The sequence below is a fragment of the Vigna umbellata genome, chromosome 11 (genome assembly GCF_029865625.1).
Source record: "Vigna umbellata cultivar VRB3 chromosome 11, Vumbellata_1.0, whole genome shotgun sequence".
Lineage (NCBI taxonomy): Eukaryota > Viridiplantae > Streptophyta > Magnoliopsida > Fabales > Fabaceae > Vigna > Vigna umbellata.
This window is the reverse complement of record NC_142175.1, coordinates 4220404-4233306: the sequence shown is the minus strand read 5'-3', so window position 1 is coordinate 4233306 and position 12903 is coordinate 4220404. Positions and strand designations below refer to the sequence as shown.

Below are 12903 nucleotides of genomic sequence, written 5' to 3'. Positions count from 1 at the left end.
TTATCAAAACTTGGTAACTATCATATTATCGATGGAAAGGCTGAAGGGTTTCCTTACAGTTTATACATCATGCAATTGAAATGAGAATGTGTATACTGCACAGCACCATGACTTTAAGTCACTGAGGTATGTTTCGACCACCTAAAACTGGTATAATAGAATATTGTCCTCAATTGCAAAAACAAATTCGGGCCAAATTAAGCACACTCTTAGACAGCTTTCTCTTTATTCTCGTTTTCATCTTGAGCGTTATCGCCTATAGTGGATGCCACTTCTTTGCTGTTTTGATCATTCTGAGAATCAGCTTCAATGGCTGCTATGAGTTTGCTGCTTTGAGAGTTGAGAGGTAGAATAGGTTCAATGGGCTCCACTAGTTTGGATTGTTTCCCATTTAGAGCGATAGCTTCAGTAGTTACTGCTTGTTCGGAATTTTGATCATTTAGAGGGGTAGGTTCAGTAGTGGCCACCTGTTTACTACTATGATGATCATTTTGGGGAGTACTGGCTTCAGCAGTGGTCACAATTGGGGACGAATCCATCAGACTAGCTGCAATTGCAGCCCTTAGTTCCTCATCTTCCATGTCTAATAACATTTCAGTTTCCCCGTGAGAAAGAAACTGATCATAGTGTTGTTGGCTCTCATTAACTCTCTGCTGCGGAGCCTGTACTGAGTTGCAAGATTTAGTTATCCTCTCAGCATCTTCAGGTGAAAGCCACTGACCAAAACCATTAGACGCTTCAGATGAGGAGATGGGGAATTCTTTTGGAAAATTTCCCCTAACTAGGAATATGCTCCACCCAAAGCCTTTCAGAGAGTCAAGATAGGCAGAAAGGTAAAACTTGGAAAGGTGTTGTGGGGCTGCATAGAGACTGTCAAAATTATACCACTCCCCATTCACTTTGCGGATACAAAACCAATGGTCTTGTAGATGACAAATGAAGGCATTTTCCAGCTCAGGGTCAATCTGGGCAGGCTCAGCAACTGGAGAGTTAAGAGGGATAACTTGTAGGTCCCACACTTCCAAAGCCTTTTGTAAAACCTACAGAAATGGCTTTGTAAATTGAATTAAATAAAAAAAAATGCAAAGGGTCCGAGTCCTAAATTGCCTTCCCAAAATTAATATTCGATGCAAGGAACAAACATTTCAGTCATTTCACTAAATAAAATATAAACTACTTGTACCTTCAGTTACTAAAAATGGACCACAACAGCCAGTTCAATAACAAGTCAAGACACCCAGAAAACAGATGCAGCAGAAAGCCAATCAAACTCATGAAGAACCAGCGAAACCAGTAGAAGCAGGATAGGAAGATTTTCGGAAAACAGTTTGAAAATTTTCTTATTAATTAATAAACATTTTATTCTTAGATATTTTAAAATAAATGTTCGTATATGATATCTACACATGGATTGCTATTAATAAAGATTTATTACGACTTTTTAATCTTATAAGACGTGATATGATTTCTTTATGCTAACTTAAAAATTTTACTTGAGTTTTCTTCCTTGATATATATTATAAGGTTTTATTATTACGAATTCTACCCTTGATCAGTCACCATTAAACTAATGAACCGTGAATACTTTCACTGCTTCAATGTCCATTTCAGTTTTAAAAACATTGGATCTGACAATAATACTTTTCCCAGAATCCCAATCATTCAAGGCATAGGATAGTAGTACTTGAATGATATATATAACAACAAATGATATGAAAATATACAAAACAAAACAGTATATTGATTATGAAATCCCAAGATAAAATAAAATCCAAAGACTGAACAATGCATATATAACAAGTCAACTAGAACAATAGAATCTTAAAAATTCAGGGATCCAATGCTTGAAAGATCTTTCTGAAAAACTACTTACATTATTTATGTGGCAAACTAAAAAATGAAAGTTAGCCCCTCGAGATTAACCTTTTCCTAGAATGGTAAAACACACAAGGAGAGGGTTCAAACCCATAGTACACCCCACAGCCCTAGACCAAAATATATATATTAAGTTCTCTATGCGCTTGGGGTGTTTTTTTCCAATTGCATAACATGTATTAATTTTTCAGTTGTCACATTCTTCCTTTTTGTATTTCCATTGCGGAGGTTTAACCATATGTTATACTGTAATTGGAAAATAATACTGCAAACACCAAGAAAGCTCTACTTTAATTGGGCATGAGCAAATCAATCATCATTAACTGAATCATTTGTTTTGAACAAACTCTAATCATAAAATTTATTCATCAGGCCAGTAAAAAGATATTTTGACTTCTCTATAGAAATGAACCAGATGGTGAGCCCTAGTGCATCCTAAAAATTGTGCCTTGGTGATCTAATGGTCATGGGTTTGAATTTGGAAACAGCCTCTTTGCATGCAAGGGTAAAGGCTATATTGAAATGACCTTGCTAAACTATAAATAGGGAGACATTGAGCTGAAACCATATATTTTTGAGTTAGCAAGGATGTTTTATTTACATTGAGAAACCAGAATCAATATAATTAGACTCCCTTAAGTTGGTGAATATGTCGATCAACTCTTAACTAGAGTTGACAATCTACCTTAAAGGTGATGCCTCCATAGTCCAACTTTTCTCTTATGAAATAAGAATCTACCCCAATATGTTTGGTCCTCTCATGAAAGAAATGATTAAGGGCAACTTGTAACATCCATGATTCTTCTAGAATATCTAAAGAATATTTTCTGAGATATGACCAAACAACCATTCTTGGACTGTGCAAATTCAATACCAAGGAAATATCTCAACTGTTCAAGGTCTTTTGATTGAAACTTTTGGGAAAGATATTGTTTTAGTGGGACAATACCCTTCTTATCACCATTAGCGATAACCATTTCATTCACTTATACAATGAGATAGATACATCCTTAGGGAGAATGATGGTAAAGCAAAGAATGTTCACCATCACTTAGTGTCATTCCAAATTGTTTGATGACAGCCTGAAAACACTCAAACTAAGGAGTAATTACTTAAGGCCTATGATGTACAAATACTTCAATTTGTATCACATATCTGTGTCTAACATGTATTCATATCCGATACTTTAAAATATTTAAATATTTTACCGATACTTATCAATGAAATATCTAATATATGAAGTAATACTTTTATGACGACAATACTTTACAATTTTTTATTTTGAGAATCTTTAATACATATGATTTGAATTTGGATTCACACAATAACAATCATATATTTATCATGTTTATAAGAAATTTTGTACTTTTTTCGATATGCATATATAACGTATTGTATCCTATTATTTTCACAATTAGCATATTAGTGTATCGATACACGAATCATATCCATGCATCATAACTTAAGGCCATACAAGGACCTACAAAGACAGCATACCATACTAGAATACTCTACCTAAGTAGCAAATGTAGGAGGTTGCTCTGTAAAGATTTCCTCATCAATATGTAGAAATGCATTCTTGAAGTCAAATTGAAACAAAGTCCAGTGACAAACTATTGTAAAGGAAAAGATGGCTAGATGTCATTTTAGTAATAAGAAAAAAAAGAGTCAATATAATGTTGTCCTTAGATTTGATTGTATTCTTTGCCAACTAGACAAACATTATAGTGATCAATGTTACCATCAAAACCTATATTAAGAGTGTATAACAACTAACACCTAACAATTAATTTGCCAACTAAAAGACAATCACTCCCATGTACACATCTCATCCATCATCACTTGTGGACACATGGTAAGATAAAGTTTCCCTTGGAGAATTAGGAATAGAAACAGACGATAACATGGACAAACAAGTATAATATATGTATAGTGGAAAGTCAATTATAAATGAGGTTAGTATAATGGAGAGAAAGGTTGTGGGTATAGAACATAGTTATTTAACATAACAATAGGCCAATCATTTCTAGAGAAGACTTTAATTGATAGGGGAAATAACGTCAAGAAAGGATTAAACATGGCCTCCACAACATTATTTGTTGAAGATGGGACAACCAATAGAATGTCAATAGGTATTGGGCAACATTCATTACTTGAAATGATGTTGGCAAAAGCATCCTAAGTCATGGAAGAGTCACAAATTTGAGCGACCAAGGAAGAAGTTTATCTTGACTAGGTTTGATGAAACATGTGGACAAAGATCATATAGAGGGGAATGACGAAGGACAAAGTGGAGTACCTGATGATTAAGAACGAATGATGGAATCAAATTAAAGAGATAACATGTTCTTAGGACAACATCCCCCAAAAATCAATGAGGAAGATGGGTTAGGCTTTTTATGTTACTCAGGTCAAATCATTAAAAATGGCTTTTGATAGGTCAGAGTTGACGGAAAACATGCCTGGGCCTACTAAATCCTAGTTTGACCAATTTCTACTAGTATCATCAAACCTTTTCATTAAGCCACTGAATGATGCAACCCATGAATAGTAGAAAGGGTAACAATATTGTAAAATATAAACCATGTTACAGTTTTAATTAGATGTAATACACTCTTTTGAAAGCCATTAGTAAAAAAGACCTTGTGTGAGATTGATTGAGCATGGAATTGCAATTTGAAATTGCACTCCGAACTTATAATTTCTTGTTTAAAGAGACTTGGACTAAAAATCATTGTTCTTATATGATAGGTTCACGGGGAAAGTCTATGTTAGGATGAATAAGGATAACATGCAGTAAGGATAACATGCAGTAATAATTGTCTGTGGGGTGGGTCGTTGTAAACAGACTCCTATATATAGTCTGTATACGGGTTGTTTTTAGCAGTTTTTGAGAAGATTGTAAGTGTAGGGAAGAGAGAGAGACAAGTCCTCTTAAAAGACCTAGGCTTTTATTGTGTGTTCTCAGTCATTAGACACAGACCAAACTTTCTGGTTTTCCTAAGAGATCATCCAAGAACCTGTCTTGGAGTTCTTTACAGTGTTAATAAAATCTGGGTACCTATCAATTGGTATTCAGGGCCTCTTTCTTGGTGCTATGGTGGTTGTTGGGGCATGGTGAATACAAGAATGGAATAAAGATTGGATGGCCTGGAAAAAACTAGTGCAAGAACCGGACAATGAGGATCATAGAAGGTTCCAAGGGAAACAGTATTTTATGGTCCTTACACAGTCAAGGGAAACAGTATGTTATGGTCCTTACACAGTCAAGGAACGCATAGGGGTTGTAGCTAAACTAGATCTCCCTACTCACAGGAGAATCCATCTGGTCTTTTGTGTGTCCCTCCTCAAGCGTGTTGTGCCACCAACCACTTCAGTTCAACCTCTTCCTTCTATGCTTACTGAAGATCTAATTTTAGAAGTGTATCCAGAGGCATTGTTGGACATCCGCACTACTACAACTAGTGAATTGGAAGTCTTTATTAAATGTCAACATGATAGGTTCTTTTAATCAAGAACCTATAGAAACCCAGTATCACCCACGTCAAACACCCACTCAACACTGAATAACCTCCTTGTATTACCAAAGAATCAAGAATACAAAATACACTGTGTGACCGAGAGCTTAACCTCCCTCCAAAGAACTACAAGAGTTCCCGCAAAACAATAATACTCCAAAACTGTACTCTCACCAACCAACCCACCCCTTTTATACTGACTTTCCTAACTGCCTTGGCAGTTAGGCTGGGTAACGTTTCTCCTTCTACTATATACAATTAGTTCCCTAACATTACTCCCCTTCCCCAAACAACCTTGTCCCCAAGGTTGAATACCGGAAACTGCTCTTTTTTAGTCGCCCCGTCTTCCCACGGTGGCCGCCCTCTTGTCCCCTTCTTGCCAATCCAACAACACCTGAGGTATTTCTTCTTATTCCAGCTGCCTTGTCCTTCTGTCAAAAATCCTTACCGGCCAAAACATGGGTCGGTAGGCTTGTAATTCAGCTGGAAGTTCCTTCTCAACCCTCCTCTCACCCACAGCCTTCTTTAGTTGGGGAACGTGAAATATTGGGTGTATTCTTGCTGCCTCGGGAAATTGTACGCAAAAAGCTACTTTCCCCACCTGCTGTACCCGTGCAGGGAGCTTCAGTCAATTCACCCAACACATCACCGCCTGTCCCCTGCTCCACTACGCACATTTCCCAAAATTGAAACCATGACTCAGCGTCCATTATTTTTGTAAATGCGTCTGTGTCACCCAGCTGTCCTGCCAAGGCTGGGTCACTGCAGATTTTCTTCTTCTCTCCATCCACCACATACTGCATAGACATTTCTTTCCAGTTAATAACCACCTCACCCAGTTTTGCCAACCATGCAATACCCAATATTAAATCCACTCCACCGAGATCAAACACATGCATGTCCTCCTCTACCTTCACATTACCCAGCTTCAATCCCACCTTTTCACATCGCCCCCGAGTCCACTTCTTACACCCGTCACCCAAACTCACCGCGTATGTGGCCGTTTCTGTTACCGGAAGCCTCAGTTCCTCCGCCACCTTCCGGCTAATGAAATTGTGGCTGGCCCCACTATCGATCAGGACTACCACTCTTCTCTCCCCTATCAACCCGGTCAACTTCAGGGTCTTGGAAGGCGTCAGCCCCTCCGCCGAACATGCCGACAGCTCCAGGGTTTTTGCTTCCAGGTTAAAGTTTTCCTCCCATTCCTCCTCCTCGTCCTCCGCTAGTAACAGGACCCTTAAGCTCTTCTCCGCACATCGATGACCCGTAGCGAATGGTCCGCCGCATCGGAAACACCTTCCTTCTTCCCGCCTCTTCAGAAACTCTGGATAAGGTAAGTTTCTGATCATTCTTTCCCTGTTATCGCCTTCCGATGTGGTATTACCTATCGCATGGGCGTTACTCGCCGTTGATGACCCCTCCCTTCGGGTCGTACCGACTCCCTCTGCCCCACCTGTCCGCGTCGTGAAATTACGATCACCGTCGCTTCTAACGATCGTCGAAGCGGCTCGCGTGCTCATGGAATTCACTTTCACCCCGTTCCAGACTCCACCGCACGCTCAATTCAGAGCGTCTTCAACATCCCTCGCTACCCTTATCGCAATCATCAAATCTGGAGGATCTTGGATTCGTACTTGGCCTTTGATCTCTTCTCGTAACCCCGCTAGGAAGAATCCCAATATCAGCTCCTCCGATAGCCCTTGGGTCTGACCCAACAGTGTCTCAAAGCTCCTTACGTAATCCTCCACTGTACCATCTTGCCTCAACGTTGCCATCTGTTCGTAAACAGTGCCCCGAAACCCACCTCCGAAGCGGTTGATCAGCCCCGCTTTCAATCCTAACCACGAACGATTCTTGGTTTTTTCCCTCCAATATTTGAACCAGTAACTCGCGCTCCCTTCCATGCTAATGTAGGCGAGTTCAACCTTATCCTCCTCAGCCACCCTCTGGATGTCAAAGAACCTTTCCGCTCTGTTAATCCAACTATGCGGCTCTACCCCTTCAAACGATGGCAACTCCACCCTTTTCCGCCAGTTCTGTGGTATTCCTCCATAGTCGCGTCTTTCGGGGTTATCATTCACCGAGTTGCTACTCCCTTCCGTGCCACCCCCCTGATTATTCTGACCTCCACCCATCAACCTCATCATTTGTTGTAGGTCACGCCTGATCGCAGCCGTCTCCTCCTTAATTCCTTCCACCGTAATCTCAAGATTATCTAATCTTCCCTCTGTTTGGCTATTCATCGCTGGTTCTCCTCCTATCGGATCCGGCAGGTCGGACCAAATGATAGGTTCTTTTAATCAAGAACCTATAGAAACCCAGTATCACCCACGTCAAACACCCACTCAACACTGAATAACCTCCTTGTATTACCAAAGAATCAAGAATACAAAATACACTGTGTGACCGAGAGCTTAACCTCCCTCCAAAGAACTACAAGAGTTCCCGCAAAACAATAATACTCCAAAACTGTACTCTCACCAACCAACCCACCCCTTTTATACTGACTTTCCTAACTGCCTTGGCAGTTAGGCTGGGTAACGTTTCTCCTTCTACTATATACAATTAGTTCCCTAACACAACACCTCCCATCCATTGAAAACAGTTGGGAAGCTGGTACAACCATCAACACTGAGTTTCTTGCTTTTCACCTTGAGGACAAGGTAAAACTTCATGGAGGGGTATTGATAGGTTTAGGAGGAAAGTGTATGTTAGAAGGAACAAGGATAACAAGCAATTATAAGGATAACAAGAAATTATAACTGTCTGTAGGGTGGGTTGTTGTAAATAGACTACTATATATAGTCTATATGGTTGTTTTCAACAGTTTTTGAGAAGATTGTAAGTGTAAGGAAGGGAGAGACAGGTCCTCTCGAAAGACCTGGACTTTTGTTGTGTCTTCTCAGTCATTAGACACAGACCAAGTTGCCCCTGGTTTTCCTAAGAGATCATCCAAGAACCTGTCTTGGAGTTCTTTACAGTGTTAATAAAATCTGGGTACCTATCATTATATCAACTCCAATTCTTTGCCAACACTAAAAATCACCATGGATCTAGGAAGTAAAGTTGTGCTCAACCCAAAACCACAAAAAGACATGCCTCACTCCATTCCTACTTCTTCAAAGCCATTGACAAAAACCAACATTCAACAGGATTTGACACTGTATATGTTTTAAGTCATCTCTTGATCTCTTTGCCAATAAAAACTCACACCAATCTTTGTCTACTTTAACTTTCAACCATTGTCATAAGTTCTATAAATATTAGAATCCCATTCCTATTTGATTAAAGATATCTTTATTTTAAAGGATAGCATATGGAACGATCAAGGATGGAAACAAAAGAATTAAATTTGGTATCCTTCCACGGTTTGGTTGCATCATTAAAGAGAGAGGAAAGAATGGTTCATTTAGGTCCCATGTCAAAAGCACCTCGTCGACAATTGATGGAAGGTGAGGGATAAACATAATAAAGTGAGAGAATGCTATCAAAGACCAAATTACCCATGTCACTCAAACCGTGTATCTTCAAAGTATACATCTCAACCAAACATATTCACATTCACATCTCAAAATGATGATAATAATAATAATAACAATAATAATAATAAACTATTCATAAATATACCTTTTTTAAGAGATTAATTACAATATTTCAATTATTATTTGGGACATTTATTCAATTGTACAGTTATTTCTTTCCTTCCATTTTCCATGCAATAAAACAAGAGGAAAGAAAAAACTTAGCTTTTCCTTGCTATCACTTTTTTTCTCTTGCCAAACAAGACACAACACTTCTCACCAGTGTTATCGATTTTGGCCATGGCAGAAACCTGTTGTAGTTTCCCAACCTGCCACCACAACAAAACCATGGTGAAGTGGGTTTTTCATGGCAGCCCATGGCAGCCGCTTTTTGCATGGTGGTTGGCGGCAGCAGAACGATGATGGCAAAAAAGCGGAGTGGATAAAGAGATAAGCAGTAGCAAGTGGAAGAGATTATGCAGCAACGGCTGGGAAAAGAGATGGAAACTGCAGAAACTTAATTGCATCTTTCAATGTTGTGTTTTCTGAATGTTTAATGCATAAACCTCAAAAATTGGGCTAGCCCCATTATATACTATAAATTGATCTTATATATTACAAAACCAACACGTAAAGTGAGGTTTGCACCCATTTATATACTATAAATTGATCTTACATATAGTCAATGCGGAAACTCCAATAGAAAAATGTGTTGCACTAGTAGAGTGATTTCTAAGGTGGGACAAACAAAAAAAGGTTTGTCGAGTGGAAGAATAGAGCATACACTATTTTACAGCTTGATTTAATCAGTCAGTAGGGGAGTAAAGAGGGAAGAGGAATATTGTATTGAGATGGTTAGGAGAGTATCTCTCCATGTAGGAGCCAAAGGCTCTTGCTTATCTTTTCCATTTGTTGCAACAGTTCCAGCAGCTTCCCTTTTTTATCATATAATACAATTGCAGTGAAATCCTTGTTGAGGTTTATATCATGATCCTAAATTATAATTTAGATGAATCTCCTAAGTGCCATGTCAAAACCAATGCAACCAATTAAGGTTGCAAAGAAAGCAAAATGCGAAGAATTTGATATATTATATATCAATTAAATACAATGAGGCTCCAAATCCGACACAATACTGACATCAATACAAGGCCTTGGGTAATTTCTAAAAATATACGATACCATGACACTACACACACATACATACTCATTGAGATTTGAATGGAGAATTATATTTTACCTCTTTAAAATAGACAAGTTTTACAATTTTCATATAATGATGACCTTCTCCAAAAAAAATACTAGGATAAGAGGAATAAAACAAAACAACTAGCTAGGTCCTATAATAATGAGTCTCACAAAAGTACAACAGGAGAAACATTATGTTGGTTGATGCAAAGTAGAAGATCAAGTCTAAAGTTGGTGACCTCCTTGATCATCATCACTATAGAAAAACAGTCTCTAGTCCGGTTCATCAAGTGACAAATTAGAAACCATGATTTGATTGTGTATACTATATTGAAGTGGATTTTAAGCCGAACACAACCTTACAAAATTGGTTTGTAAGGTGACTATTGCACCCATGTATATACTCTAAATGAGTCTTATCTCTAGTCGATATGAGATTTCCAACACAACCCCTCACACCAAGGTATATATATCTCGTATGTATGACTAGACACTAATGAGTGGTCTAGACACTAATGAGTGGTCTGAAGCAGCATGATAGCGAGTTGAATGATATGCTCAACAAACAAAAATCTAGCTAGAATAGGTCACATATATATAACATTATCTCTAGTCAATGTAAAACTTCCGACATATACTGATGTTCATCAACTGAATATCTTGGCCCATGTTGGAGCCATGCTCATTCTGCATTATCGCTTAAACAATATAGCTTTATTCATCAACTGAATATCTTGGCCCATGTTGGAGCCATGCTCATTCTGCATTATCGCTTAAACAATATAGCTTTATTCAACTACTGTATCGGTATATCTAACATGTGTTAGAGGCATGTCAAGACTGCTTGTGTTAGTGAGGTTTTGGACCACACGACATGGTGTGCTAGAGCCTCCTATATGTATACACAAAATAAAAGAAGTCCGCAAACAAAAAAATGCATAAAAATGACATTATACTAATTTAGAAGTTCAATTGGCTAAAGAGTTGAAAGAGATGACAAGGATGCAGGATCCATTCCGCAACCACAACAATGATAGTGGCAGCAATAGCATAAAGAGTTGCAATCATGGATCCAAGACATTTCGGTATGCAAAATGCTATTGTGACTAGTCAACAACGCTTGAAACAATGTAAAAGGAGTAATTATTTAATGAAACATGCTTAGTCAAACAATCCAAAGTTTTAAAGATATATTACATCTAACTCTCCGCCCCCACCTCCCTGCCATTCATACATGTCAATGCAAAGAACTTCCTTCGATAGACAAACATCTAGTAAAATAAGTACGTGAGAAATATTCAATCAGTCAAACTACACTTGCAAAATCCACCACACAGCACAAGGCCATCCTATGAAAAACAAGGTATGCACAAATCAAGCTCAAGACATCCTTATAAACTAAAAGTATCATAACCATTTATAAATTAAAGAAGTCAACTCCAGCGAAATAGAAATATATTCAACCATGTGCCACAGTCTATAAGCTTGTATTGAACAACTGAAGGAAAATCTAGGTCCACAAAAGCCCCAAAAATCCTCAAATAATAAAAAGAAATTACAAACCGCTTATATTAAACTAAAATCCAAGCAACTAGAAACTTCCAAAACAAAAACGACTATAAGCACATCACATTCTCACGAACACGTCAACAGTCCACGGCGAAAAAGGCGAAAACAAAAATTAGGGAAAGAGAAACCCTAACCGAACCTGGATGCTGAAATCGCCGTCGAGCGACACATTGTGCGATTCGAAATCGGAAGAGGAGAGTGCGGGCAGCATGACCTGGCGCTCCTTGCGATCGAGATCAGAGGCGAGCGCGGCCAAATCGAACTCCGAGAAGAACGGACCCTGCAAAACGGTGTTCACACAATGCACCGCACACAGCTTCGACTCCTGCACCTCGTGGTACAGCATCCCTCCATTGCTAGCTCCTTCCATCATCATCGAATCCTCAATCTCGCAAAAACCGCGAAAGGTAACGGAGTATAAACCCTAATTGCAATTCGCGGTGCTTTTGGTTCGTTCTCTTTGGTTGTGTGCGATGAGAGGTAACGGTGAAAGTGAGAGAGATGGGGAAGGAAAGGAACTGTAACGGATAAAAAAACATACCTCATCTTCTTTCCTGTGCAATATAAAAATGAGTAAACTGCTTATTCATTGAAACTAATTACACACGTGTCCATTACTGTCGGTATGTTTCTTTTCTATTTTTCTCGTTCAATTAAATTTGTTGTATATCAAATTAAAAAGAATATTAAAAATTTTAAAATTAAGATTGGATTATTCTGTAATAACAAAAACGAACTGTAAAATTAAATTAGTCATCCATGAATAATAATTATATGTATTATTGTTCTATAGTATAAATACGTTTTCTTTGTTTCAAGCAAATTATATTTTATTGTTTTCTCAATATTATTTTCTGACTTAAATTTATATAGTGTATATATAAGATGGTTATCTATTTAAAATATTATAATTTAACTTAAATATATATATAATTGAAGAGGAGTTATTGGATTCTAGTTTCGGCAAGTGATAAGAAATCAAGTTTGTTTGTGATTTTCTGTCGCAGTTTGATTGAATGGGGCATCGAGTGGAGATGTCACGTGGCATCTTCAACGGTGATCAATTAGAGGGGCACCGTTGTTAATTTCATAAGCGTAGTCGTGATAGTAGGATAAGAATCCCAAAAGTAGACTATGGTACACCGATGAAGAAAAAACAATTTTGGTGAATTTGTGTTATTGATATGCTTTATTTTATTTTTGTATGACAATTCATTTATTTTTATGCTATT

At 38.1% G+C, this 12903-nt stretch overlaps 1 protein-coding gene across 1 annotated transcript; it reads right to left on the bottom strand.

The window, feature by feature from the left end:
• On the bottom strand, window positions 1-12214 carry LOC124833574 (ataxin-3 homolog). Its single transcript, XM_047308092.2, has 2 exons — window positions 11811-12214; window positions 1-1040 (listed from the first exon to the last, which is right to left on the bottom strand). Exons 1-2 carry the CDS (start codon window positions 12045-12047, stop codon window positions 210-212), a joined length of 1068 nt encoding a protein of 355 aa, XP_047164048.2. The 5' UTR covers window positions 12048-12214; the 3' UTR covers window positions 1-209.
• Window positions 12215-12903: the final 689 nt, after the last annotated feature.